The sequence below is a fragment of the Aythya marila genome, assembly GCF_965140915.1.
Source record: "Aythya marila genome assembly, chromosome: 10".
Taxonomy (NCBI): Eukaryota; Metazoa; Chordata; class Aves; order Anseriformes; family Anatidae; genus Aythya; species Aythya marila.
Genome location: NC_139051.1, coordinates 451,361 through 476,012, shown reverse-complemented (window position 1 = coordinate 476,012; position 24,652 = coordinate 451,361). Strand labels below are relative to the sequence as shown.

At 52.7% G+C, this 24,652-nt stretch overlaps 4 protein-coding genes across 5 annotated transcripts in view; 3 read left to right on the top strand and 1 right to left on the bottom strand.

Annotated features, from left to right (window-relative positions):
- The window catches only part of IFT122 (intraflagellar transport 122), a 32,460-nt gene extending 31,650 nt beyond the window's left edge, over window positions 1-810 (top strand). For both annotated transcript variants that reach the window (XM_082768067.1, XM_082768068.1), the window contains one exon: window positions 393-810. In XM_082768067.1, the coding sequence (XP_082624193.1) occupies window positions 393-482 (90 nt within the window). In that variant the 3' untranslated portion in view covers window positions 483-810. The remainder of the gene's footprint in view (window positions 1-392) is intronic.
- Window positions 811-5,403: 4,593 nt separating this feature from the next.
- On the top strand, window positions 5,404-8,411 carry RHO (rhodopsin; the record flags this gene model as incomplete). The annotated part of the gene is made up of 5 exons (XM_082767790.1): window positions 5,404-5,764; window positions 6,681-6,849; window positions 6,933-7,098; window positions 7,299-7,538; window positions 8,092-8,411. 5 exons carry the CDS (start codon window positions 5,404-5,406, stop codon window positions 8,209-8,211), a joined length of 1,056 nt encoding a protein of 351 aa, XP_082623916.1. The 3' UTR covers window positions 8,212-8,411.
- A 3,029-nt stretch (window positions 8,412-11,440) lies between these two features.
- Window positions 11,441-14,320, top strand: H1-8 (H1.8 linker histone; the record flags this gene model as incomplete). Its single annotated transcript, XM_082768451.1, has 3 exons — window positions 11,441-11,755; window positions 11,838-11,999; window positions 12,217-14,320. Coding segments are annotated over 3 exons (795 nt in total), but the record flags the coding sequence as incomplete, so codon positions are not given.
- A 184-nt stretch (window positions 14,321-14,504) lies between these two features.
- PLXND1 (plexin D1) overlaps window positions 14,505-24,652 on the bottom strand; it is an 81,241-nt gene continuing 71,093 nt past the window's right edge. The window contains exons 31-36 of the mRNA XM_082768125.1: window positions 24,358-24,462; window positions 23,369-23,532; window positions 21,788-21,935; window positions 19,036-19,176; window positions 18,050-18,124; window positions 14,505-17,388 (exon numbers count right to left, since the gene is read on the bottom strand). Of these exons, the coding sequence (XP_082624251.1) occupies window positions 17,272-17,388; window positions 18,050-18,124; window positions 19,036-19,176; window positions 21,788-21,935; window positions 23,369-23,532; window positions 24,358-24,462 (750 nt within the window). The 3' untranslated portion in view covers window positions 14,505-17,271. The remainder of the gene's footprint in view (window positions 17,389-18,049; window positions 18,125-19,035; window positions 19,177-21,787; window positions 21,936-23,368; window positions 23,533-24,357; window positions 24,463-24,652) is intronic.

Here is a 24,652-nt window from a genome sequence, read left to right as displayed (position 1 = left end):
TTTGGTCTGCCTCTCTGACATTCAGCCTGTTCTAGCAAGGAAAATCGGTCAGTAAACTAAGTTAGCTTGTGGTTCAGTCCCTCTTTTCCTTCTTCCCTTCTCAGGAATGGCTTTTTGAAGTACTGGAACTCAGTCACAGTAGATTACACAAACTCTAATTTTCATCCTTCCTAAAAGTAATTCATTGTTTTGTGCATCTTCAGCTACGCTGGCAGTGATCTGCAAAATGCTGCTGTGTTGTAGGTTATAGCTCTGACAGGCAGTTGAAGGTAAGAGGGCCAATTCTTGTGTAATAGCTTCAGAATGTGTCAGAAAATCCATTGAGCTCAGTTTGCATTTTCTTTGATCTAGTCACAGGCTAATTTGTCCCTCAATTTGTTCCTAATTCTTAGATGTTCCACACAGAAGACTATGAGCTTCTCGTGCTCCAGCATAACTGTTGTCCCTTCTGTCGAAGGAGAATAGATGAGTCAAACCAATGAAGAAGAACAATCCGATACCTCAACTGAGAGACTTCCCTATTGACTTGGCAAAGTACTCATTAGATTCATGGTTTTCCTAACAACTTAGTTGTCATCTTGTTCTCTTTTGTATGTGAGTGGAACTGAGTTGAAGAAATTTACCTTTTTTAAATAAGAATGTCTGTCCCCTACATTTCCCAGACAAGCAGCTGAAGTGCCACGGATTTTTACAGGAAGGTTCCTAGGGTCAAGTTCAGACTAGAAGTAATTGTTTTTACTCCAACTTGTGTTAGGACTTATTTTGTTCCTTAATATGTACCTGTTATTGTCAGAACTTCAAATAAATGGGACTATTTTTCAGTACCATTTGTCTCAGAATCTCCTTTTAACCTATGTAGAATTCATGCTTGTTAAAACCCACATGACAGGTTCTGTATGGAAGTGTCCATTTCATGGTAACAAAAACACCCAGATGTAAGTTCCTCATCTGTCTACTGCAGCCTGTGTGTTTCTGGTAACTTTAGCGTGTTTGCCATTAATGAAGGAAAAACCACTGACCTGATGGGCTAAACGGAATGTGTTTGCGTGCTTGTAAATATCCCTCCCAGACAGCAGCTAAGCACCCGTGCAGCTGTACACTCACTTCCCACCCCGCTCTGGCAGGATGGGAGATAATTACAAGAGCAAAAGGAGAAAAACTTGTCAGTCACAATAAAGGTAGTTCAATGAGCAAAGCCCTGTGTGCAAGAAAAGCAGTAAGCAACTTATTCTTTAATTCCTTGTGGCAGGCAGATGTCCAGCTGCTTCCTGGAAAGCAGGGCCTCGGCACGAGTAATGGTTACGTAGTGGTGGTTATGGTGTTTGTCTTCCTCTTCTCCTTTTGTTTCTGAGCACCACGTTGTCTTGTATGGCACACCCCTTTGGTCAGCCTGGGTCAGCTGTCCTGGCTGTGCCCACTCCTGGTGCCTGCCCACCTCTGGCCCGTCGCTGGAGGCAGAGTGGGGAACAGAATTACCCTTCAGCTCTGTGCAAGCGGTGCTCAGCAGTAGCTAAAGGGCTGCTGTTTTATCAATGCTTTTGGCAAATCCAAAACACGGCACCACATGGGCTGCTGTGAAGAATGTGAACTGCATCCCAGCCAGATGCAGCACACCAAGTACTCATGGACAACTGGAGGGCGGTTACTGAGTGGTTCTGACAGCACGAGAATCCGCAGGGATCCAGCTGGGCTGGACTGGAGCTGGGAAGTGATAGGTCTCTTGACCCTAATCCAGTTCAAGTTGTACCCTTGTTAGCATGAGTTTTATTATGACATCCTGCCTGTCACAAGGCTCCCTTTGTATCGAGTGGTAAATAATAATCTAATCTACTGCCTTCAACTACTGAGGTTGGTGGGTGCTGGTAAAACAGCTACCGTGTGAACAGCAGCACTGTGCTTGTGAAATCAGTGAGCGATGCCTCGTCTGCTTGAGTTCCCCTGCGAAGTGACACTTGGAAATCTTCCACTCTCGTGAGCCCCCCCTGCAGCGCTGCTCCCAGCACAGGGCCCTGCTGCAGCAGGCCCAGAGGCTGGAGCCCCTCTGCTGGGAGCTGGGGGTGCTCAGCCTAAGGGGGAATGGCTCCAAACTAAGAGAGGGAGATTTAGGTCAGATAGAAGGAAGCAATTCTTCGCCATGAGGGCGGTGAGGCCCTGGCTCAGGCTGCCCAGAGGAGCTGTGGGTGCCCCATCCCTGGCAGTGCCCAAGGCCAGGCTGGATGGGGCTGGGGGCAGCCTGGGCTGGGGGCTGGGGGCCCTGCCCATGGCAGGGGGTGGCACTGGGGGGGCTTTGAGGTCCCTTCCAACCCAGCCCATGGCGTGGTTCTATGAAATAGCACTACAGGGTTTCCGAGTCCCTCAGTGGTTCCTGACCAAATTTGCTTAATTTACTGCTTTAAAAACATTCTGTTCTAATTAGCACTTGTCTGCTTTCTGACTCGTATATCACTGTTTGCAATAAAGACTTTGCAAGTGGCATTGATAAACAATGCTGTTTGATACGTGAGCCAAAATGGAATTCAGTTCGTTCTCCCAGAACTGAGCTGGCTTTGTAGAGCTAGCAGGAATGAAAAATTATAAAAATAAATAGACGGGGTTTGCAATGACACAGAGGCAAAATAGATCAAACAAGGAAGCTTTTTTTGTGTTTTTAAACAATTTCTCTGTCAATACAGTCTAAGTTTGAAAGGAGTATTGGGCTTTTCCAGGCAAAGCTGGGCTCTGCGCGCTCAGCAGTTGTTGAGGTGTTCTAGCTCCAGCCTTGTGCCATCGAAGCCCTCTGGTGACTCCACGACACGAAGTCCCTGGGTGTGCAAGTCCCAGCACACAGCCTGTGTCTGAACCAGCTGTGGGTGGTTCACCAACTGGTTCCTTCAACCTGCCCTGCGCTCCTACCCTGTCACTGCCTGCGTTTCCCTGCTCCCGTGGTGACGCAGGTCAGGCTCTAAGCCCCGAGCAGCGGCTGCTGACCTCAGCAGCAGCTTATTGCATCAGAGCTTATGTGGCATATTTTATGTGGGGGAGATAAACCTTTAATCCTTCTTGTACACCCAGGTACAAGTGTAACAGCTGCACCTGCAGTTAGTGGCACCGCTTTGGCCTTGACAACAGCTGTGAAAAGTTAATTGAGGGGGACACACAACGAGCAGGGGATGTGCGAGGAGCTGGTATTTGCACGCTGACATGAAGGAAGACTTTTGTGGCTGTCCGGGGTGATCGTGGCCTGCCTTTGATGACAGACAGGGCTGTCTTTGTCAGTGGTACCAGCACTTCAGGTCCATCAGTGCTTCTATAAGATGTTCCCCACTTAGAGGGAAGGTTTTCCTGCTTGGCCTTTTATTTGAAGAGAACACAAAGTTTTCTGCTTTTTCCCTTTGAACAGTTTTGCATGTGCTAAAGTAGCCCACAGGGAACACTGGTGAAAACTAGGCCAGGACTGAAGCAAGTTTATGAAGGCCAGGAGGACGTGAGCCTCTGCTCATCTCCCACCCCCAAGCTCCAGCTGCTCTGGCACATCCTCCGTGCTGCACGAGGCACGCCGGTGCCCTCTCCTCAGCTCCTGGTTGCAGGGGAAGTTAAGCCCAAGCCCCTGGCAGCAGCCTAGAAAGCAATTGCTGTGGGGGTGCTCAGGCCCCCTAGAGCCCTGTCCCCCACCAAGGGGCCATCAGTCTGCGGGGACCTCTGCGGGGACACGGCCTGGAATTTGTGTGCCAACTGGAGCGCTGTTAGTGCTGAGAACAATATGTACACGAGAACAGCGATAAACAGTGGGTGCGAGGAAAGAAAGAAAGGGAAAAAAAAAGTGGGGAAAATAGCTTTGGAGTTTGAAAGATCAATTGTGGTGCCATGAGCTGTAAGGAACCACCTCGTACATAAGGGAGATCTGTGGCTGCCTTCGTTGTGTTCACTTGTGTACACGCTGTCCTGTTGTCTCTGAAAAGTGTAAACCAGGTAATGTCTAACTCAGGGGCTGACTGGCAAAAAGAACATTTCGAGCACAACTGAGTGCATCAAGTGGGGAGGTAGAGACATTAGGATGGCTCCAACATTGGGGGCTCCAACAACAGCTTCTCCTGCAGCTCTAATGCCCACTATACGGAATCCAACTCTTGCAGTTTCAGGGATGTCTGTCACCCAGAATATGAGGTCGAATGTTGGCTTCAGCTCAGAGACTTCCTTCTGTGCCTTGCCCACAACCTTTCTCGGCACCAGTGCAGAATGATACCTGTTCAGGACGGATGGGCTAGGTTATTTTGTTGGTGCTACCGATGTAATCGGTGTGATGCAAAGCATGTCAGGCCAGGGACGAAGGAGGTGATACAACTGGAAACTCACCAGCAGGATGAGTGTTTAACTGTGTTCTTCACACCTGCCCAGTCAAGTCTTGCAGCAGAGAAAGCAGATGGCTGAGAGCACATGGGAGAAGGGTTGATGGTCATGCTGCCTGGGAGTACCCCGTCACCAGCCTCCTCCTGGGAGCGGCGGCTGTGATGGAGGTGGCTCTGCAGGGCGGCTACCTGGTGTCACTGCTTTCCTCTTGGAAGGACAGGCCTCTGTCTCTGGTGGGCCACACCAAACCTGCCCACCCCAGCACCCTCTACAGCCCCCAAACTTGTGGTCATGGGGTTTTCAGTCCACAGGATTCACTCCTGCTCCCAGGGGGCAGAGAAGAGGTCTGTTTGTTGGCAAGAGCTGAAGGCTCAGCCTGGGAGCTTTGAGCAAGCACAGCCCTGAGCAGGATCCTGTGTGCCTTGCCCTTCCCTCTGACCTGGTGGCGATGTGTCCTGTTTCCAACATCCCTCTGAGGGGACCTGAGGCATGTCCAACTGGCGGGCAGCTCAGCCCTGGAGTGCCCCTGGGGGTGGGCTGCGTGCTCGGTGGGGCGAGTGCCTCCCCTGGGCGATGGCAGCACGAGCTGTGGGCACCCACGGGGTGCGGTGACCACCTAGGGCATGGGGCTGCCCCAAGTCCTCGCTGCTTGGGGAGCGGCGCAGCCATGCCGAGGAGAGAGGCCGTGCAGGTGGAGCTGCCTCCTGGTTTGGACCCCCCATCAACCAGTGTGCTGCAGAGTTCCTCTTTATGTATAATGACCATGAACCATGGTCTGCAACAATGACAGTGCAGGCCAGAAACAGGTGTCACCTTAATACCTTCCCAAGAAAGCCAATTACCCCTGGATGATTATGATTAATAATTCTCTAAGCCCTAATCGTGCTGACACCGATGCCTGGAGCTTACCCCAGGGGGCACTTTATAAGGGGTGCCCCGCAGAGGTGAGCGTAGCCACTTCTCCCCGGGGTAACGGCGAAGGCCGAGAGGTGGCGGGAGCCCAGCTTCAGAGGCAATTCCCCCACGCACACAAAAAAAAACTGAGTAAGAGCAAAAGGCACCTCACCAACCGCAACCATGAACGGGACAGAAGGCCAAGACTTCTACGTGCCCATGTCCAACAAGACTGGGGTGGTGCGGAGCCCCTTCGAGTACCCCCAGTACTACCTGGCTGAGCCCTGGAAGTTCTCAGCGCTGGCTGCCTACATGTTCATGCTGATCCTGCTCGGCTTCCCCATCAACTTCCTCACGCTGTATGTCACCATCCAGCACAAGAAGCTCCGGACACCTCTAAACTACATCCTCCTGAACCTGGCGGTCGCCGACCTCTTCATGGTGTTTGGAGGCTTCACGACCACCATGTACACTTCGATGAATGGGTACTTTGTCTTTGGAGTAACAGGGTGCTACATCGAAGGCTTCTTTGCTACACTGGGTGGTGAGTTTTCCAAATATTCAAAAATCTTCTGCCAGAAATTGCTCCAGATTTTAGGAAAGGGTGGGAGGATGCCCAGATGCTCTTGGAAAAACATGCAGTATCTGGAAGGTACTCGGTCTGCCGCTGGTGTGGGCTGAGGCAGTTGCAGTGCTGGGAGGTGGGAGGTGAAGAAAGTGACAAATTACACTTTTTTTTTTTTTTTAAACTTATTTTGGTAGCCACCTGTTCAGCATCCTAAGAACAACAACGTAGCAATGAAAAGTAACCAATAGCAGATTTTGCTGGATTTGCACATCTTTTTGGCTTGCTCTCTGGCTGGAGATGCGGCAGTTTGTTCTTCCCGCTTGGCGGGGCTGAGCCTGGTGCTCGCTCTGACGCGGCGCTCGGTGGCGCAGGCTGGCCAAGCTGTCTCTGCTCCTCTGCCAGCCCGGCTTTGACAGAAACAGATGTTAATCAGAAATCGTGTGTCTGAAAACGCCCTCCTCCGTTCAGCTCAGGCCTCAGCCACAAGCAAGGCAACCATTTTGCTGGTTCGGGGCTCCTGGCACAAGTTGCTGGGAAGCTGTGGGTAGGAGTAGGACCCCGGTGTGACAGGCACCCCGAGCGGGGCCGCGGGGCCATGGGTGTGGGGGCAGTCCGGGCAGGGAATGGGGCTCGGCGATGGACCCCAACACACAGAGCACGGCGGTGACTGCGGGGGCAGCACTGCAGTGTGAAGGTGCCTTCTGATGCCTTCCCACCATGTCAGCACTTAGCCCACGTTCGTTGCTGGTTCTGAACCCAGCTGGGGATTTACCTGCTCTTAGGGGTCCTCCTTGGGAACATGAAAGGTCAGAGGAGGCCCCGTGCTGCCTTCAGTAGCTTTTCTCCCAGCCCTCAAAGGCCCATTATCTGCATCCCTCTCTCCCTGCTTCAGGTGAAATTGCGCTCTGGTCTCTGGTCGTGCTGGCTATCGAGCGGTACGTGGTGGTCTGCAAGCCCATGAGCAACTTCCGCTTTGGGGAGAACCACGCCATCATGGGGGTCGTCTTCACCTGGATCATGGCCCTGGCGTGCGCGGCTCCCCCGCTCTTCGGCTGGTCACGGTAGGCAGAGTGCCGCCTGGCACGGGGCCCCGGCTGGCCACGGGCATCTCTGCGGGATGCCGACCCCCGGTGTCACCTCACAGGTACATCCCCGAGGGCATGCAGTGCTCATGCGGGATTGACTACTACACGCTGAAGCCTGAGGTCAACAACGAATCTTTCGTCATCTACATGTTTGTGGTTCACTTCACGATCCCGCTGATGGTCATATTCTTCTGCTACGGGAACCTGGTCTGCACCGTGAAGGAGGTGGGTGCCTGCCGCTGAGGCTGCTGTGAGGGGCCGCGCCGCGCTCCGCACAGGTGGCAGGAAGGACCTGGTCGGGCCCCCCTCGGGGAGCACCGCAAGCTCCGGGCGTGCAGCCCAACTACCCCAAACCCTGACCCCACACCCCTCGTGGGCCGAACCCTCCCCCACATCCATCACCTCCCCGTTCCCTCTGCCCGCAGGCTGCCGCCCAGCAGCAGGAGTCTGCCACCACCCAGAAGGCAGAGAAGGAAGTGACCCGCATGGTCATCATCATGGTCATCGCCTTCCTGATCTGCTGGGTCCCCTACGCCAGCGTCGCTTTCTACATCTTCACCAACCAGGGCTCAGACTTCGGGCCCATCTTCATGACCATCCCGGCATTCTTTGCCAAGAGCTCTGCCATCTATAACCCCGTGATTTACATTGTAATGAACAAACAGGTAAGTGCCGCGTGCCAGGTGACTTCCTTTGTAGTGTTTGGCTTCATAGCAGCCTGGGGAGAGCCACCAGACCTCCACCGCACCAGTGAGCTGCGAGGGCTTTGCTCCCAGGTAACCTTGTGCCTGTGTGAAGGAGGGTGGTGACAGTGCAACTCACCCCTTCGCACAGCACAGATCTTGCAAATGCAAACCCATCCACCCGAACGAGGCACAGGTTGTCCCAGTGGAGGATCTGGGGCTGCGCTGCCCCAGCCCCAGGCAGCAGGAAGGCGACTTCACCCTGCACGGTGCAGCCAGAGCTACCGTGCCAGAGAGTTCCACACAGCCCCCTGCAACAGCCCCCAGGAGCCTGTGTCTCTGGGAGATGCTCCCGCTGTGACAGCCCCACCGCCGGACAGAGCCTGGGCACCAAAGCCTGGGCAGAGCCTGCGGCACTGCTGGGGCTCGCTCGTGCCCTCCCCCTGGCTCTGCCCTAGTCGGCACAGAGGGATCCAGCACAGAGGCAACCCCCAGCGGCCACCTGCCCTCACCCGATGTCTCCCTTCTCTTCCAGTTCCGTAACTGCATGATCACAACCCTCTGCTGCGGCAAGAATCCGCTGGGTGACGAGGACACATCTGCTGGCAAGACAGAGACCTCCTCCGTCTCCACCAGCCAGGTCTCCCCCGCGTAGGTCCCGCCGGAGCGGCCGGCCCTCAGGGTGTGCGTCGCCGCCCAGCCAGCATGAACCTAGTCCCACCACTGCCATCGCCTGCCCCCGCTTCACCACGGCCCTGCAGGGCGGGCTTCTCTCTCCTGACGATAGGAACCCTGGGAACAAGGCTGTGAATGTGTACACATGTTTTGTAATTAAAATGCAAAGGCTTAGCTCCTCCGCTGGCGTAAATCCGTGCTTTTCTGTTGATTTGCTGAGAGCTCACACCCGTCTGCACCGTGCAGGCCACTCGCTCTGACATCCCCCTCATGCGCACGCATGCCCTGCACCACTGGGTGCGAACCTCAGGCCACGGCAGAGCCACTGCTACCTCCCTCACCGCGGCCTTGTACAAGGGCCCCGGTGGGGCCGGGGCTGAGCCCCCTCGGCTCTGCCACTGGGACAGAGCCCAACAGACACTGGCGGCAGCTGGGCCCCGCTGCGCCGTGCTGGGGTGCTGCTGGGTGCTCCAGGCCCAGCCCTGCCCCACCACTGCGTTCCAGAAGATCTGGGAGGCGCCGCGACGCCTCTGGGGAGATGGGGGTGTTCTGGTGCACATGGGCTCCTCCGTGCCGCAGAGGTGACAGTGCAGACCCCACACAGCACGGCACAGCACGGCACAGCTGCGGTTCGGTGTGCTCGCGGAGAGCTGGGTGCTCACCTCCACAGGCACCCAGCACCGCGACATGCACTCAGTGTTTGCGCCTCAGCAGCAGCCCCTCTTGATGCCTCCCCCAGCAGGAAGCTGCTCCCCCTTCCCCTCGCAGGCCTTCCCTTGTCAGACACCCGCAGGCCCTCCTGCAGCCCGGGGCCATGCCCCGAGCTCCTCCAGGTCCTCCCGTACCTCCCTGCCTCAGCTGCAACCCAGCTTGGCATCGGCCCAAGTAGGAGGTTTTGGCCAGTGCTTGTGCTTTTGAGGATTGATCGGTGCATCGCTAAGCTTCTCTCCGCGCTGTAGCAGGCAAGACATGGGAGCATATGGCTCAGAGCCGCCGACATATGTTTTAAGCACTACAAGATGGCATATTGCAATTGTAGCAGTGTTCTTCATTTTTATTTTTAGCTCAGTTATACAAATAAGATGTTTTTCTCGCTGTTCAGTGTTATCAACATTTGAAACTATTTTTGTACATTATTATCCTCTCTGATTTCTAATCCTATGCAGCTTTGCAAGGTCTAATAGGGAACATAGAGAACCCATGCAAGTTAAACCTTTAATAAAGAGCAATTTGCAAGTACAATTCTCTCATTATTTTTTTTTATCGATACTTCTGCATATTCAGTGAAATCTGAAGATTAGCAGTTTATGAATAATTCAGTGTTTAGGCTGATGCCTGATTCATGTATTTCAAACCTGGGAGCTGGTTTTGGAGGGAAGAGGAGGAAGGGTTTGGTGTTTGTTTGCTGCCTGACAAGGCAGTCTCCATAGGAGCCGTGTGGTGCTTGGCACCGCAGCTCTCCCAGCCCACAGGCTGTCGCCCCACATCGCGCCCAGCCCTACGGCTCCTGCTGCTGGGGCCAGCGAGGGCCTGGGGCCCCTCTGCCAGCCAGGTGGGTGCGGGGGCATCACAGAGATGCCCCTGCCAGAGAGGTGATGGTCAGATCTGGGAGGAGAAGGTGGTTGTAGGAAGCGAATGCAGCCCTGCTGCAGTGCAGGACCCTGTGGCCTTCCACCACCCCCATGGCCTCCTTCCTGGGGAATTCAGAAATTGAAAATGGATGAGAGAAAGGGTCAGGCGTGCTGGTCTGGGCAGAGCCAGGCACGTGGGACTTGGGCACAGGCCTTTTCCAGAACCCTGCTCCAGGCCAGGCTCCTGCTGGTGCCTCAGTCCGCTGCCAGAACCCAGCCCCAGGCTCAGCAGGTGGGTGCAGCCCTCGATGAAGGAGGTCTGTCTGGGCTGAGTTTTGATGTTCATTGGTGCAGTAGCACGTCTGCTGCATCAGGACATGAACCCACGCTGCTGACACATGATCCCAGTCCTTCCACAAGTTTGCAGCTCCCCAGGGACTTTCACAGACGACGCACACAAAAAGCTCATGACTTTTTTGTAAGGAGCAAGGGACCGACACAGCATGCTCTGGAGATACACAGCGGTCTCCAGGGTGAAGATATTCATGCTGTTCCTGCACCGAAGAGCTGTTTTAGTGAATTAGACACGCTCACCCCATGAGCACATGCAGAACAGAAAGTAGAACAAATGTCTCACCCCACTGAAACAGCAGGGAAAATCACAGGAATCATAGGATGAATTAACTTAAACACAGCCATGACACAGAAGTGCCCTGGGAGCCTTGGGGACCTGGATGGTCAAAGGCTCAGCTTGTCCCTTGCCCATGGGACAATGCTCTTCCCAGCGCAGTTGCTGTGCCAAGAGCTGGCATGAAGGGGACATGGAGGGGACACATTAGGGCTGCTCCTGCATAGGGCTGGGTGCTCTCTCCCCTGAACACAGCAGGATGTGGTGAGCATGGGCACATGTGGCATCCCACTCATGACCACACACCTGGGGCTACTGCAGGAGGGTTGCTCCTCCTGCTTTAGCCAGCTAACAAAATAAGTCTTAATTTTCCTCCTCTCGTTTGGGGGTTAATTTCTCCCTCCCATTACTGGGCTCCCTGTGCTGTGCAGCCCCTGCTTCCCTGCAGGGCTGTTGTGCACAAAGGGCCCCAGCAGACACGCCGGGTTCCCCATCCAGCCCATGGTGTGTGCTGCCAGTACGTGGCCATCCCACCCCCCAGCAGTGGGGTGGGTGCCTTTGCACTGCGTGGTCACAGCCTTCACCCTGCAAGCCCCCCGTCTCTTATCCCTCTCCAAAACGTCTGCTGAGACACGGCCCTTCACCTGCCAGCCCCTCACAAAGGTCTGGGCACGAGTACTTGGCTTCACAGCCACCTGCTCCCCCTGGGCGGGGACCAGAGCAGTTAGCAGCTGCCAACCAGACCCTGCAGTTATGGTGCTAATCAGATAAATTAGCTGGAAGTGAGGTAAACCTGTGACCAGGGTCAGTAGTGCTGTAAACAGAGCTGGGGCTGTTGGGCCTGAGGCTTTGGGCTGTTGCATACTGTCATGGAGCCTCAGACAGGTAAGGGATCTCTGGGTGCTGCAGGGCTTGGGCACTGTTGGCTCTGGCTGCTGCGAGGCTGTGGAGATGAGCATGGTGATGCCTGTCTGCTTTCGGGGGACTTGCAGGCCTTGGGGCTGTGAACACTTTTGTCTCATGATGCCTCTCTTGATTCCCTCACAGATAAAGCTGCTGGTGCTGCCCGGTTGTCTAGTCAGATTGCTCTGGGCCGGCGGCATCCCCCGACACTAAACATGGTTATTGAGGCGCTGCGGGCACAGGATGGGACAAAGGGTGCCTCCGTTGTCACCATCAAACGCTTCATCCTGGCCAAGTACCCTGCCGTGGACCCTGTGCGCCTCAAATATCTGCTGAAGCAGGCGTTGGCCAAGGGGCTGAGCCGTGGGGACCTGGTGCGGCCCCACAACTCCTCTGCCCTGGGGGCCACTGGCCGCTTCAAGGTGAGTGGGGGGCTGCTGGGCCCCAAGCTGCAGGGTTGGGGCTGAGGTGCTGCCCAGCCCCACTCCCATTCCTTGCACCTAGCTGGCACCTGAAAAGCTGCGGCAGAAGCAGCCGCCGGGCCAGGCAGATCCCACTGGAGAACAGGCCCCAAAGCCAGGGCGCAGAGGAGCTGCCAAGGCCACCCGGGTCCCTGCGGTGCTGGAGAGCGAAGGAGGACCAGGTAACAGGCTGGTGGTGTCACATGCACCCTGACCCTGCTGAGAGGCCCCTGCTTATGTTGATTCGCTGCCCTCTTCTCCACAGGTACTGCTGAGGAGAAGCCAAAAGCCACGAAGCAGAAGCCAAAAGCTGCGAAGCAGAAGCCAAAGACGAAGCCTGCAGATGTGAGTATGACCCTGTGGGGTGCCAGTGCTATGCTCAGGCTGCTGACTCACAGCATGGCAGCAGCCTGAGGTGCTAGCTGCTCTCTCCTCTCCAGGCCCAGCCGGCACCAGCAGCAGCGAAGCCCAGGAGCGATGGAGCAAAGGCCCCTCAGGCCCCTGCCAAAGGGCGGTCAGCGCCCCGTGCAGCTCTGGCTGACAAGGACAAGGGAGGGAACGATGGTGACCGCCCTGTGGGTGCTGGGGCAAAGGGGACCAGAAAGGCCCCAGCGGGCAAGACTAAGGGGAAGGTGCCTGGGGAAGCTCAGGAAGCTGCCCCGAAGGAGAAGGGGGCTAAAGGCAAGACAAGGAAACCCCAGGCAGCCCGAGGTGCTGGCCAAGGGGAGGCTGCGCCGTAGGAGGCATCCCTTGCCATGTGGGCAAGGAGGTACGCTAGGGGTCCCAGGTCTTTGGCAGTGCAGCACTGTGCCACTCTGAGCCCAGACCCATGGCATCTGAGTTGGTTTTAGTCTTCAGGACAGGTTTTAACTCTGTGTTCACCTGCTACTAATAAAGCTGCTTCACTCATCATGAAACAGTGTGACTACTGCCCTGCTCCTGTGCCCCTGTCTCCCAAGGCCAGTGTTCCCCAGCCCAGGGTAAGCGTGGATCCTAGTCTGCTCCTGGCCTCATCCCAAGTGGGATGGGGCAGCACATGGGCTCATGGAGTGGACATGAGCTGGTGCTGCAGCTGCCAGCTCCCATGAGGTGTCCTGTGCATCTCCATGTCCCTGGCTGCTGGTTGGAGCAGTACATAGTAGTTGGGCTCCTGGGAAGCCCCTATCTGGCCAGCCAGCAGTGCAGGGGTGGCTTTGGGGGTGCTGCATGTGTGCAGGCTGGTGGTAAGCTCCAGTATCAGGTGATGGCCCAGTCAGGGGCACTGGGATGCCATGGGGCATGGTGGTGGCACCGCTGAGCACCAGGAAGCTTGGGCTTCTCTAGCTCTGCTGATGTGGGGCCATGGCACCCACAGCCTTGGAGTGGGGTAGGCATCCAGCTTCATGCCCTACCAGCTGCCCTTGTGCTAATGCCTGGCTGAGCTTGGATTACAGGAGTGCCAGGGCAGGAGGTGTGGGTGTGTGCTGTGGACAAGGGTCCCTAGCAGCAGGAGGGGCTGCTGTTTTTTTAGCCACAGTAAGAGAAAAGACAGAAGTGTTTTTGGGCTTAAAGATTCTTGGGGTGTTTACAGCAGGGTGTGGAATTGTTTGTTCTTGTTCTATCTGTGAGCAGTACTCACCTCTCAGCCTTACTAGCTTCTAGTAAGTTGGTCCAAGTATGAAAACTTTCATTTAAGAGTTTCAAATGCCCAAATTTCTCTTGCTCTGCAGAGAACATAGCCCTTCTGAAGGTCAGCCTGATAATGCAAAGGGTTACAGTCCTCCTGGGCAGGAGAAAATAAGTGGAAGTAAAACTCTTCCTAAAGAGGATTTTGCTAATCTTCAGCTGGCCTTGCCAATGCCCTCCAAGGCTTCTGGCCTTGCTTTGGGGCTTAAGCAAGAGCTGAGCAAACTAACTACTTTTTAAACTTCAACCTTGGCCATGTTGATGCATCTTTAATGAAACTGAACCCCTGTTCCCCAGGGACAGGGCAGAGGATGCTGCAGTAATAACGAAGAAGGGCTCAGCTGCTCCTTTGGTGATGGTTAACCTCGCAAAACACTGCTCATTAGCATGGAAATGTCCTGCAGCAGAACAGGGCAGGAGCTGCATCCTCTCTCACTAGGCACTGAATGTCAAACACGACTCTCTCTCTGAGAGAGCAAATCATTAAATGCCTGGATTTAGCTTTACTAAGAATCAACTTTCTAGTGGGAAAAGAAAATCCCTCTGGTGTCTGGAAAGAGCAGCTTTTACTGGGGAGGAGGCAGAAGTGAGAGGATTTTAGCAGTGGCACAATTATCGAGACCTGCAGGCTGGGGCTGCTTTCACGGTGCTGAAGCCAGAAGCCTTGAGGACATCGGTGGTGCAGAGCACACTGGGCTTGCCAGTGCTGGGAGAAGCTGTCAGCCCACAAAGCTGCATCACCTGGCAGAGGTAAGGATGTCCAGCCCCAGGAATCAGTGTGGTGCTACTGGTCTTTATGTGTGATTTGTGTGGGTGTGGAGTTGAGTCCTCGCAGGGATTTTCTACCTCCCACAGCAGCACCTGTCCTGGTGGAACATGTGGTATACATGTGGTATCAACAAAGCAGGAGTAATAACTGCTGCAGACCAGAAGGGTTAAAACGTGTCTCATGGAAACAAGGTGGTCATTAGCTGAGCTGCCAGCCCCGAGAACTGTGGGTGTTGTATTGCAAAACTGACCCACCAGCTGCCCTCCTGCCCGTGTTTCTAGGTTGGATCAGGGTAGTGGCTTGCATGGGCTGTGGAGGACTGTGGAAAGAGAGGCACTTTGGGCAAAGGATAGCAGCCTGACCTTGGTGTGTTTCTCAATGTCTGGGGTCCTCTATGTGCAGATGGGCAGAAATGTCACTATACAGGGTTTCAGCACCTTGTTTTATTACAAAGATAGGCTTTTCCAAGAGTCTGCCACTTCCACTACACAGCAGGTAAGGGCACTACACCCACAACACATGCCAAAGTTTAAAAACATGTTACAAAGGGCTCGGGTTCAAGGCAACACTACAAACCCTCAAGCATCTGCTCTGTTAAAGTTGTTTCTTTAAAATGGTTGTAGCAACTACTTTTTTCATTTTTTCATATTTTTTTTTTTTTGCTTTGGAAAAAATTAAATAAAGCAATAGGCCCCAAAATGCAGCCCAGTCACATCATCTGGAGGCAAACTATGCTCATTACTGGCTCATCTGTATCCTTTTCTTGTAACATGGGGCTACTGCTCCATGGCCCTTCCTCCACCTCCAGCCAAGCTCAACGTTCTCTGCTACCTGGATCCTTCTCACCCTTGCCTTCCCTGTGCTGGGCCTGCCTATATCTCTGGTAACTATTCACAGTTTCTAGAGAAAAAAAAATCAAGATTTTTTTTTTTTTGTGAAATCAGTTTCAAAATAAAATGTAGCCCAGCTACATTCTTAGTTTCTATTCTGAAGCCACATCCTCAGCAAAAACATTGAAACCTCCACAGTGTATGTACTTTTTCTGTAGTTTCTTTTTTTAAAAAAAACAAACAACAACAAAAAAATCTGTTCTTCCCCTTTCCCTCCCCTCCCTACCCCCTTTTAACATACTGGATAAATTCTATCATTTGTTTTAAAATAGATATCTATATACACATACACAATCTGATGTTCAAATTTCTAACAAATGTGGCATTACTGGAAATGAGGGGATGGGGGCCACCTGTCCATGGCAGTGAGTCACCCAGGAGGAGTTCTGGTGGACCAAGGTCATCTAATACCAGGTTGCATCCTTGCCAGCTGGATGAGTAACGGAGGCTCACCTTAAGACCCTGCCTGGAGTGAGGTAGTAACTTTTTTTTTTCTTTTTCTATTTGGCAGTTTGAAAACATGGTGCCTAACTACAGCTGGGTTTAGCTTTCATGGGCAGGTTGCCTTTGCCTGCGTGGGAATGCTGGCTTCACACATGTGGTCCAGCCTCTAAAGACGGGCCTGAATGATGCTGGAGAAGATTGGAGTGGTCACAGCTCCCCTGGCTGCAGAAAGGAAAGTGTGCCACCAGGCTGGGATGGGGCAGGTCTGCCCCAGCACAGATGCCGCATGATGGCAGTGAAGTTTCTGGTCTTGAACAAGTTCTATTTGTCTCTGCAGCAAGACCCTGTTTGCTGACACCAGTGTAACCAGGAGCGTGACACTTTCTACTTTTGTTTGTGGCTTGTGTTACGTGTGACCTGCTCTGCTGGCTTGTGTGAGCAAAAACATCGTGCTGTCATGGGGCTGAGGTTTAGTCCCTAGCCTTTATGGACTGAAAAAAAAGACTGAACACATAGCAAAACTGCTCTCTTGGTTGCTCTTTGATAACCATGTACTGTGTCCAAGGCAAGCAGAACAAGCTGCTTTGGGAATACACCTCTGTAGCACTGACATGGTTCAGGTGGTGATTACAGGGAGATACTGGAGTGTGTGTGGCAAAGGGAGGGAAGATGCTACCTGGATGCTGTCCTGTGTGTGGCTCAGTTCTGCTCTGCCAGGGGACTGTTGACATGAGCTTAAGTAAGCGCCATAGCTGTGCGCAGCCAGTCAGGCTGGGAGAGCAGAGCAAGAGGCAGAAGTCCTTCCCTTCACCCACTTACATCTAGTCTTCTCCCAGGCAGAAATGATGCTTGTGACCAGCTGGCTGAAGGGTGAATCGTTAGTGGATATTTGCCTACCCTCCTGCAAACTCCACTCCGCTGTGCAGACTGGTCTGGGAACCTGGGGAGGGGGGAAGAGCCTTTCCCACACTGTCTAACATGCAATGCACTCCCTCCAGCTAGCAAACAGCTGTTTCTGTTAGGAGATAAAGTGCTTTCAGCATGCCTTAGCTACTTAGGAAGCAACTGCTTTGTATCAGCCCCGAGTTTCCTGTGTTGCCCAAATCTCAGAAGAAGGAGTGGTTATGTTTACACATACAGTACAAAAATTAAAAGGCACAAAAATACACAGAATGCAGCCGATAGTGAACGATTGATAGTCCCTGGTGTCAGAAAACCATGGATGTCAGAGGGATGGTGTGGAAGGAAGGGAGCTCTGCCATTGCTCTGATAGCCTTTGCCATCTCTGCTCATTACTCCCTCAGGCTACCCTTTAGCTTTGCATCTGTTGTTATGGCTTCTGCAGCCTGGTCTCTTGTCCTTGAGGAATCACAAACGGGGATGCAGGGAGCTGACAACTGCTCAGGAGCTGATTAGAGGAAAGTGGTGAACTGAGCTTGCCACGAGTGTCATGTTTCCATTTCTGGCTTGCAACAGCAAATAAATTATGGGTGCCACAGTGCCGATCGGAGGGTTTTCTAGCTGCTCATAAAGGTGTCTTGTGGCTTCTTGTTACGTGAGGGAGCACTTCAGCTGCAGGCCAGGCTCACCCCTGCCACAAGGCTGGTTTGAGAATGACCCTGACGGATGTGGCCCAACGTATATCCACGGTCAAAGGAGGTTCCCTACAGCAGTGCACTCTAGAGGTCACTTCCCAGGCTGCAGTCAGCCTAGGCTTCGCTGCAGCACTCGTAGATGTTGTCCTCCATGAGCGCAATCACTTGTTCAAACTTGTGCTGGAGCTGGGTGCGCTTCGTCGTGGGGTTGGCGTCCAGGGCAGCCACGATCTGCAGGAGAGGTGGGCATGTGAGAGGTGAGGCAGTGTCAGGGTCCCCGTCCCTGCCCTGCTCCCCTGGCCAGCCCTGTTAAGCCTGAATCCCAGCTGGGGCAAGGGACGCCAGCCCTGGGGCACAGCCCCTGCACTCAGCATGGCCCCTGTGCCCTCCAGGAGCAATAGGGCTCGGCTGAGTCCCTGCTCTTGTACTGAGGTGGAGGGCCAAAATGTAACCAACAACCCCTGTAATGAACCTCACAGTGCAGAGCTGGCCCCGCAGGGCAGGGTTTGGTGGGGTCCGGAACCAGCCAGGGCTGCTGGTGGTGGGAGTGGTGGGCGCTGAGTTATCGTGGGTGTGGACTGTACCAGCGTGCTCTGCCTCCTGCATCAGCAGGACTACACATCAGCCAGCCCTGCCTCAGTCCCCAAGCCAAGCACTGTTAAAATTGGCTGGGAAGAGCTGGCCTTTTCTTTTAAGAAGTCATCAACCGAGGGATGGGATAGAAAGTACATCTGTGTGTGTGTGTATTACATATGTGTACTGGATTATGCAAAGAAAGATAATCCCTGTTCTGTGGGACTGGATGCAGGCATCTGCCTGCTTGGTTACAAAATACTGCTTGTTATTTCCTCCGCGGGTAATCTGAGGCCCCAGTACAGCCAGACCCACTTACCTGGGAGCGGTATCTCTTGGCATATTTGTATATCTCAGCCATGGCAACATTGGTGTTGAATTCGTTCCGATATTTCTTTAGAAAGACAAAACAAAGGGGGGGAGGTATGTTATCCTGATGCAGCAAGTGTGTTCAAGTCCAATAAGCAGGCATTAACTAGATTAAAAGAAGGTTTAGACTGGCTATTTTTATTACAGTGGAACTGATACAGCTGGGCTTCTGCCTTCCTCCTTTAAGGAAGCTGTATTTGCTTACATTAGAAATGGTCTTAGTCTTTTTAAAGTCAGCCTTAAATGACCATAGCTGATAGCCCTGTTTACCCATCAGTGCTCAAAGACATTTCAAAGGATGGGACAGCATCAGAGGTGGGTAGAGCACCCAGGGAAAAAGCCTGCTCAGTGGCTGGAACTGAAACGCCATGGTGAGATGGCTGGATGTTGAGGAAGCCATGGCGCAGTGCTGGCAGGGCTCAGATCCGGAGCAGGGCTGCCAGCTCCCGTAGCTGGTACCAGGGCCGGCATCCCTTGCCCGGCCACCTGCCAGGGCTGGCTGCCAGTGGGCAGCCTGGCACTCGGGGCCGGCCCTGGCACTCGGCGGCCTGGGGGACAGCTGGCTGGGGGCTGGGAGATGGCAGAGATCCTCTTCCAAACTTCCTGGCTCTTTGGCACTGAATTTTGCTTTAAATTCCCACCAGTGCCAAAGCTAGTTAGTTTCAAGCAAACTCATGGATGTTTACTGCAGCTCTGGCAGTAATTAAAGATGCTTGGAATTAGGTCAGATGAAGTTTGTGCCTGGAAATTTGAGGCAAAATATCCTTTCTCGTTTGCTCCCTCCAACGTCTATCTAAGCAGGAGCTGCCTGCAGCCTCCCTGCCCGTGCCCGGCTCGTGCTGCCAGCTGCTCGCTGCCCCTGGCCCCGCAGGCATGCAGCCCGTGGTGCGGAGAGGCAGTGCACGCAGCGAGCCCCAGCAGCCCAGCGCCTCTTACCCGGGACTCCTCTGCAAGGTGCGCGTTCATCTCCTGCTCGCTGAGCGGCGGCATGTCGTGGATTTGCTTGTAGTATCGCTGCACGATCTTCCTGTACTCCGGGATCTCCTTGGCGTAAAGTAGTTTATTGGTCGGGGAGTCCTAGAGTGAGAATGAGATACTGGAATCAGGCACCATATTGCGTCTGGCCGAGAACTCCTTATCCTGTTTGTCTGGCTGAAGTGTTGGCTATCAGACAGGGCCTTCAGCTACAGCTGGGTTCAGGAAACAGCTTTGTCTTTGGGCCTGGCTTTACACAAACAGGAGCGTGGTGGACAGCACCGAGGCACAGCCCTGCTAATGACAGCAGTGCTTGCACACACACATCGAGGTGCTGCGGACAGATACCACCTGCTTGCAGAACCACAGCACCGACCCTCCGCATGTGGCTGTCCACTGCCCATCTCCCTGTCATGAGCTAAAAATTGGTTAGCTTCCGTGCCAGTGAAGGTAGTCTAAGTGAATGTATTTTAATTTGCAGCAAGGGCAAGCTCAGATGTGTGCCTGAGGCAGTTTGCTGCCAGGTAATACTCTGCAGATACGTGTAACATGACTATGTTAGATAATATACTTGTGCTCCATGGCATCACATGTGAAAACTGGTAATGAGGGATGGGCTTTTGAATGCATTTACTCTGGTCTCTTGAGCAGCCAGCTTGATTTAAACCAAAGAACAAAGCTCTCTTACAAGCTGAACTTTGTCAGTTGAAATGTTGCTCTTGGATTTTTAATGTAGCTTTGATTTATTTTGCATTGACTAACCCAGCCTGCCTGACCTATATTGAGTGCATGTAAAGTAATTAACAGAAAATACTGAGTTTTCTTGATTAATGTCAGCTTGGACAAAGTAGTCTCAACCTCCCAGCCACATGAGCGGGTTGCACCCGTAATGGCATAACCTCACTCGCACTCTTTGAAAACACAAGCATGAATGATTCTAACCTCAAGGCAATGCTGCCCCACTGACATCATTACCCTGGGAATGAACCTGGCAGACGCCAGCATTGTATCCCAAGGGGAAAAAGAGTCCCAGGCTCTGGGACAGGGAGGGGAGTAAGATCAACGTGTCCCATTGCCCTGACACTCGTGTGGGGACTGCTCCCTGGTGCTCTGACAGGTGGAGAGGGGGAGGAAGGATCTGCAGACAGAACAAACCTGGCAGGGCTTTAGCCATGGAGACAGCACCTCCAGCTGTATCAGGCAGTAAATAAGGAAGCCAGGGGTAACTGCAAGCCACTGGTGCAGTATGTGGGATGGCTAATGCTGCAGGAGCACCAGGCTGCAGCACCAGATCCCACAGCAGTTTATTTTCAAACCCAATGACAAGGCATTACAGCAGTATAGCCAAGTTACAGAGCCTGCTTACAACTTTTTTTTTTTTCCTTTGGAAACAGAAGAATCCCATGTTGCCGTTTCTTTAAGTTATTTTTTGTGTATGGTTTGTCCACTCTGTATTACAAAGAGATGGAGAGTGATTTATTAGCATATTGCACACTGCAGATGTACAGTGAGTCTGCTCTCTCATTTGCAGTATCAGAAGTAACACTACTGAACACCCTGTAACTAGAGGAAGAACCCAGCCCGGATAATTCAGTGATATACTGTGTGTATATGCAAGCTGGTTTTTATGCTGAGGATTTATTCTCCACACATTACTCAACAGCTCCTTCACTTATGCTATTGTACTGCCGAAAAATGTTTCCATCTGGTGTCTGACTCCAGCTGACCCCTCTTCCCCTCATCCACAGCTTGACAAGGACAAATTGTAGGTGTTTCGTAACACTTGCTAAAAAATGTCCAAAACCCAAACAAACAAAAAATCAAGAGCTCATTAGATCTTCCCCCAGTATTAATCTCTCCCAGTAGAGGCTTCCCGTCACTCTCGGTCTGGGGGATGCACTGAGCAGCGCACGTCTCCCGCTGTCAGGTCCCCTCTACGTCACACACCCAGCTTCTGGGGCGGGGGGACGGCAAGAGATGATTTACAGCATTTGCTAATAAAACTTTTTGTGTTGGGAAGTTTCAAATGTCAGCACCACACAGCCAAGACAGAGCGAGAGCAGCGAGCATGCGCGCTGCCTCCCAGCCCGCAGGGCCGCCCGTTGGCTCGGGGCACGGGGTGACCAGCGTGTGCTGGCAGTGCTGCAGCCAGGGGCCTGTGCCACAGCACCGAGTGCTCCAGGGCTGGGCTATGGCAGCACCCGCCAGTGCTTCCCATGGGCTGATGGACGGCATCGACGGGACGGCACCAGGCAAGCCCTGTGCCTCTGCGTGCGAGCCAGGCTGGGGCTGTGCCGCCGCAGCCCGCCCTTCACAAACACTCCAGCTTGGCCTTAGGGGTGGCCCTACAGAGGTTGTGCACGCTGGGTGCTCTAGAGCTGTGGGACAACATGCACGGCCGCTCAGCAATGGCTGGGCCTCTGTCCTCCAAGCTTTCCAGGCTGGGGGCCTTTGGTCTTTGCCCATCTTGCAGGGCGTTCACATTCCCTGACCTCTGCTTCTGGCAGAGGGGTGCAAATTTTAAGCTCAAGCCTGAACAAAGCAGTTGGGAAGGCAGGAGAGGACAACTCATCCTCTCAGCAGGTAACCCACAGTCAGCTCAGCTTCTGAGGACAGGTTTGGGCCAGGTGACCTCTGACAGTCCCTTTCCATCCATATAATTTTGTGTCTATGACTGCCGGAGCAGGAATGGGCTGTCCCCTCTGGACTGTACCTTGCCCAGCTGCAGGTCAGACAGGGAGCAGGCGTCAATGAAGGCCTGGGCTATCACAGAGAGACAGGCGTCAATGTGGTCTGTCTTGTCAATGTCAAAGACAAACTGGGGGTTCTTCAGGATGTTGACCCAAAACCTCAGAGGTAGGCTGTGAAGGAAACAAGACAGGAACACACCAGGTGAATTTTTTACTCCACAGGGAGAGGAGAGGAAATGCAGGAAAGATGATAGAACTTGAATACAAGAGAGGAAAAAAATGAGGAGCCAGGCTCTGTTATTTATTCAAATCCTGGCAGCGTACATTCCTCTGCCTAGCTGGACGGGCAGGCACACGTCCTAACCCTGAAGAGACCCTTGCTCAGGCTGAGGTACAAGCCATGGACAGGAGACTTTATGTACAGCCTTAACCAGGTGAGCACACACCCTGCTCCTTCAGCAGCTTGCTGAGCCGGCCGTGCTCCAGGAGCAGCACTGGCATTCTGCATGCATGGGGCTTTTGTACCAGGCTTCCTTACTTGCTGACTTTTTTTTGTAGCGATGGTGTCAGCTCCTTTTACATTTTCCCTGACAGTAACTATCATCTGGTTCTGATGGTAAGCCTGGCCCCATGAAATACACTTCATATGTATTTTTTCCGCTCTCTCATCATTTTCTTCTCTGGTTATTTCAGTGCTCGTTTGGCTGCCACACAGTTTCAGTATATCACTCGCCCTGCCTACCATCCCTCCTCAGCAGCTGAAGAGTAAAAGCTGCTATACATCTTTGTTCTACTGCTAATTAAAGGTAATGAAGGCTAGGCAAATCTGTAGTTCACGTGTTGTGTCTACATGCCTGCTATCCCTGCCAAATTGGTTTTTAATTTTCACATGTTGGGATGGGAAAAGTTGCTGTCCCTGAAGCCTCAGAAGTGCAGAGCCTCTCCTCATGGTTTCTGCCCTGCTCTATTCTCCCCCTTCACTTTGGCTCCCCTCATGCCATTTCTACTGCTCATCACATTCCTCAGCACCACTCCTGGCTGGTTCCTGGTGCTGTGGTACCAGCAGAAAGCAGCACCAGCAGCCTGGAGTCCTGTGCATGGCCTGGAGCCTCAGCTTGGTTACAGAGATGTCAGGAAAAAGTGGCCCCAAAGGGCTGAAAAGACAAAAAATCAAATGAAAAAGAGCCAAATATGCTGATTTTAAAATCACTGTGATGTTTTAAGACCTGATGTGATTTTTGAAATCTATCTCTTTATCTAGATTTTGAAATCTATCTCTTTATTGCTTAGAATTTATGCCACTGCTGTCTCCAGTCATCCCATCCCTCCCCTGTTTCTTTTAACTATTTGTATTACTGTGCCTATTCCTTCTGCCCTTTATCTGACTATGCCTCCTCTTCCAGGTCTCTGCTCCCCGAGCTCTGCATTTGTTCAAAGCTCTCCGAACCCACTCATTTGGTCTCATTTTTCAGCCTTTCCCTGTTTTCCAAGTTCCTCATTGGTTCTGCTTCTAGAAGCCTAATGGTTAATCCAGGGCACCAAAGGTTTGCAGCTGCTGCTCTGAGAGATGTAAGGAAACAAAGAAGAGGTCTTGTCTTCCAAACCTGTTGGTCTTCCAGATGTGCATAGTGTCAGGATCGGTGATCCCTCTTTTCTCTGCTTGCTCCTCTAGGAAGTCAAAGAAATACTTCACGGCCACAGGCGGCTTGTCATCTCGGATACTGAGAATGGCTTTGAACAAGTCGTCCAGGAACTTCTGCAGTGTGCCCTGTGGGACAAGCACACACAATCGAGCCTGCAGAAAGCAGCAGCACCTGAGCCCCGAAAAATGGTGTGAGAACTGTGACTGCTACACACAAGGGGAAATACTTTGCTGCCAGTTGGATAAGTCCCAAGAGGAAGGGGATGCTAAAGCAAGGAGAGAAAGGTTTGTTTGTGCATAGTGATATAATTAGCTTGCATTTGGGTTTAATTTCTTTTGGCATCGAGGTTTTCTTTCTTACTGTGAGGATCTCACATCTGCGATTGTTCTGCACAGTAAATACAAAAAAGACTGGAGACTGCTGGCCATTCTTGTGATCTCTGCTCCAGTGAAGCATCATGCTGGGATTAAAGATGGGCTGGGAGCCCAACTGCTGGAGCTAAGCACTCGCAGCGAGTGGGCAAGTTCAAATCTGAATTAAGATCACACAGACATTCCTCCTGCTTGCAGAGCTGAGCATCTCCATTCCCTTTCCCAGCAGAATCACTCAATGAGGAGATGGGTTCAGGTCTGAATTGAGCACTGGGAGCCCCAGGGTGGTCAGCATCCACTTCATGTCTAGAGACCCCACACCTGCACTTGGGGAGACGATGTGGGGCTTCACGGAGCAGTGCTGCTCTCAGAGGGAGAGCTGCAGAGCTAGAGAGAACCAAAGAGCCAGTGGAACCCAGCAGCCTCGCTGAAGACTCTCTGAACATTCAGGACAGATGAATCCCAAAGCCCCTTGAACGTGACTGGCTCTGCAGCACTCCTGTCTTAGGTCAGTCTTCTTGCTACAGGCCGCAATCAACACTCCCACTTGCCGTAAGCATCAGTGTTCCCACCTCCTACCTTTGTAGAGAGCAGCCTGGTCAGGTAGATCTCCGGTAGGACTTTCTTCCTATGGCTCTGTCTGTGGGACTTCTTATGTTCAACTGATTCATCAGTTGGAAGAACCTGGTCCAATATAAAACATATGTTCAGAATGCTCCTCCCCGGAAGTGTCACACTGAATTTTCATTTAACTATAGAATTTCAACTGCATATATAATCCAATTAAAAAGCAGTTACTTGTTATAAATACACCCTTATATGGCTTCAGAAAAGTAATTCATAATATTCAGTTTTTCTGACATTTGTTTCTCTT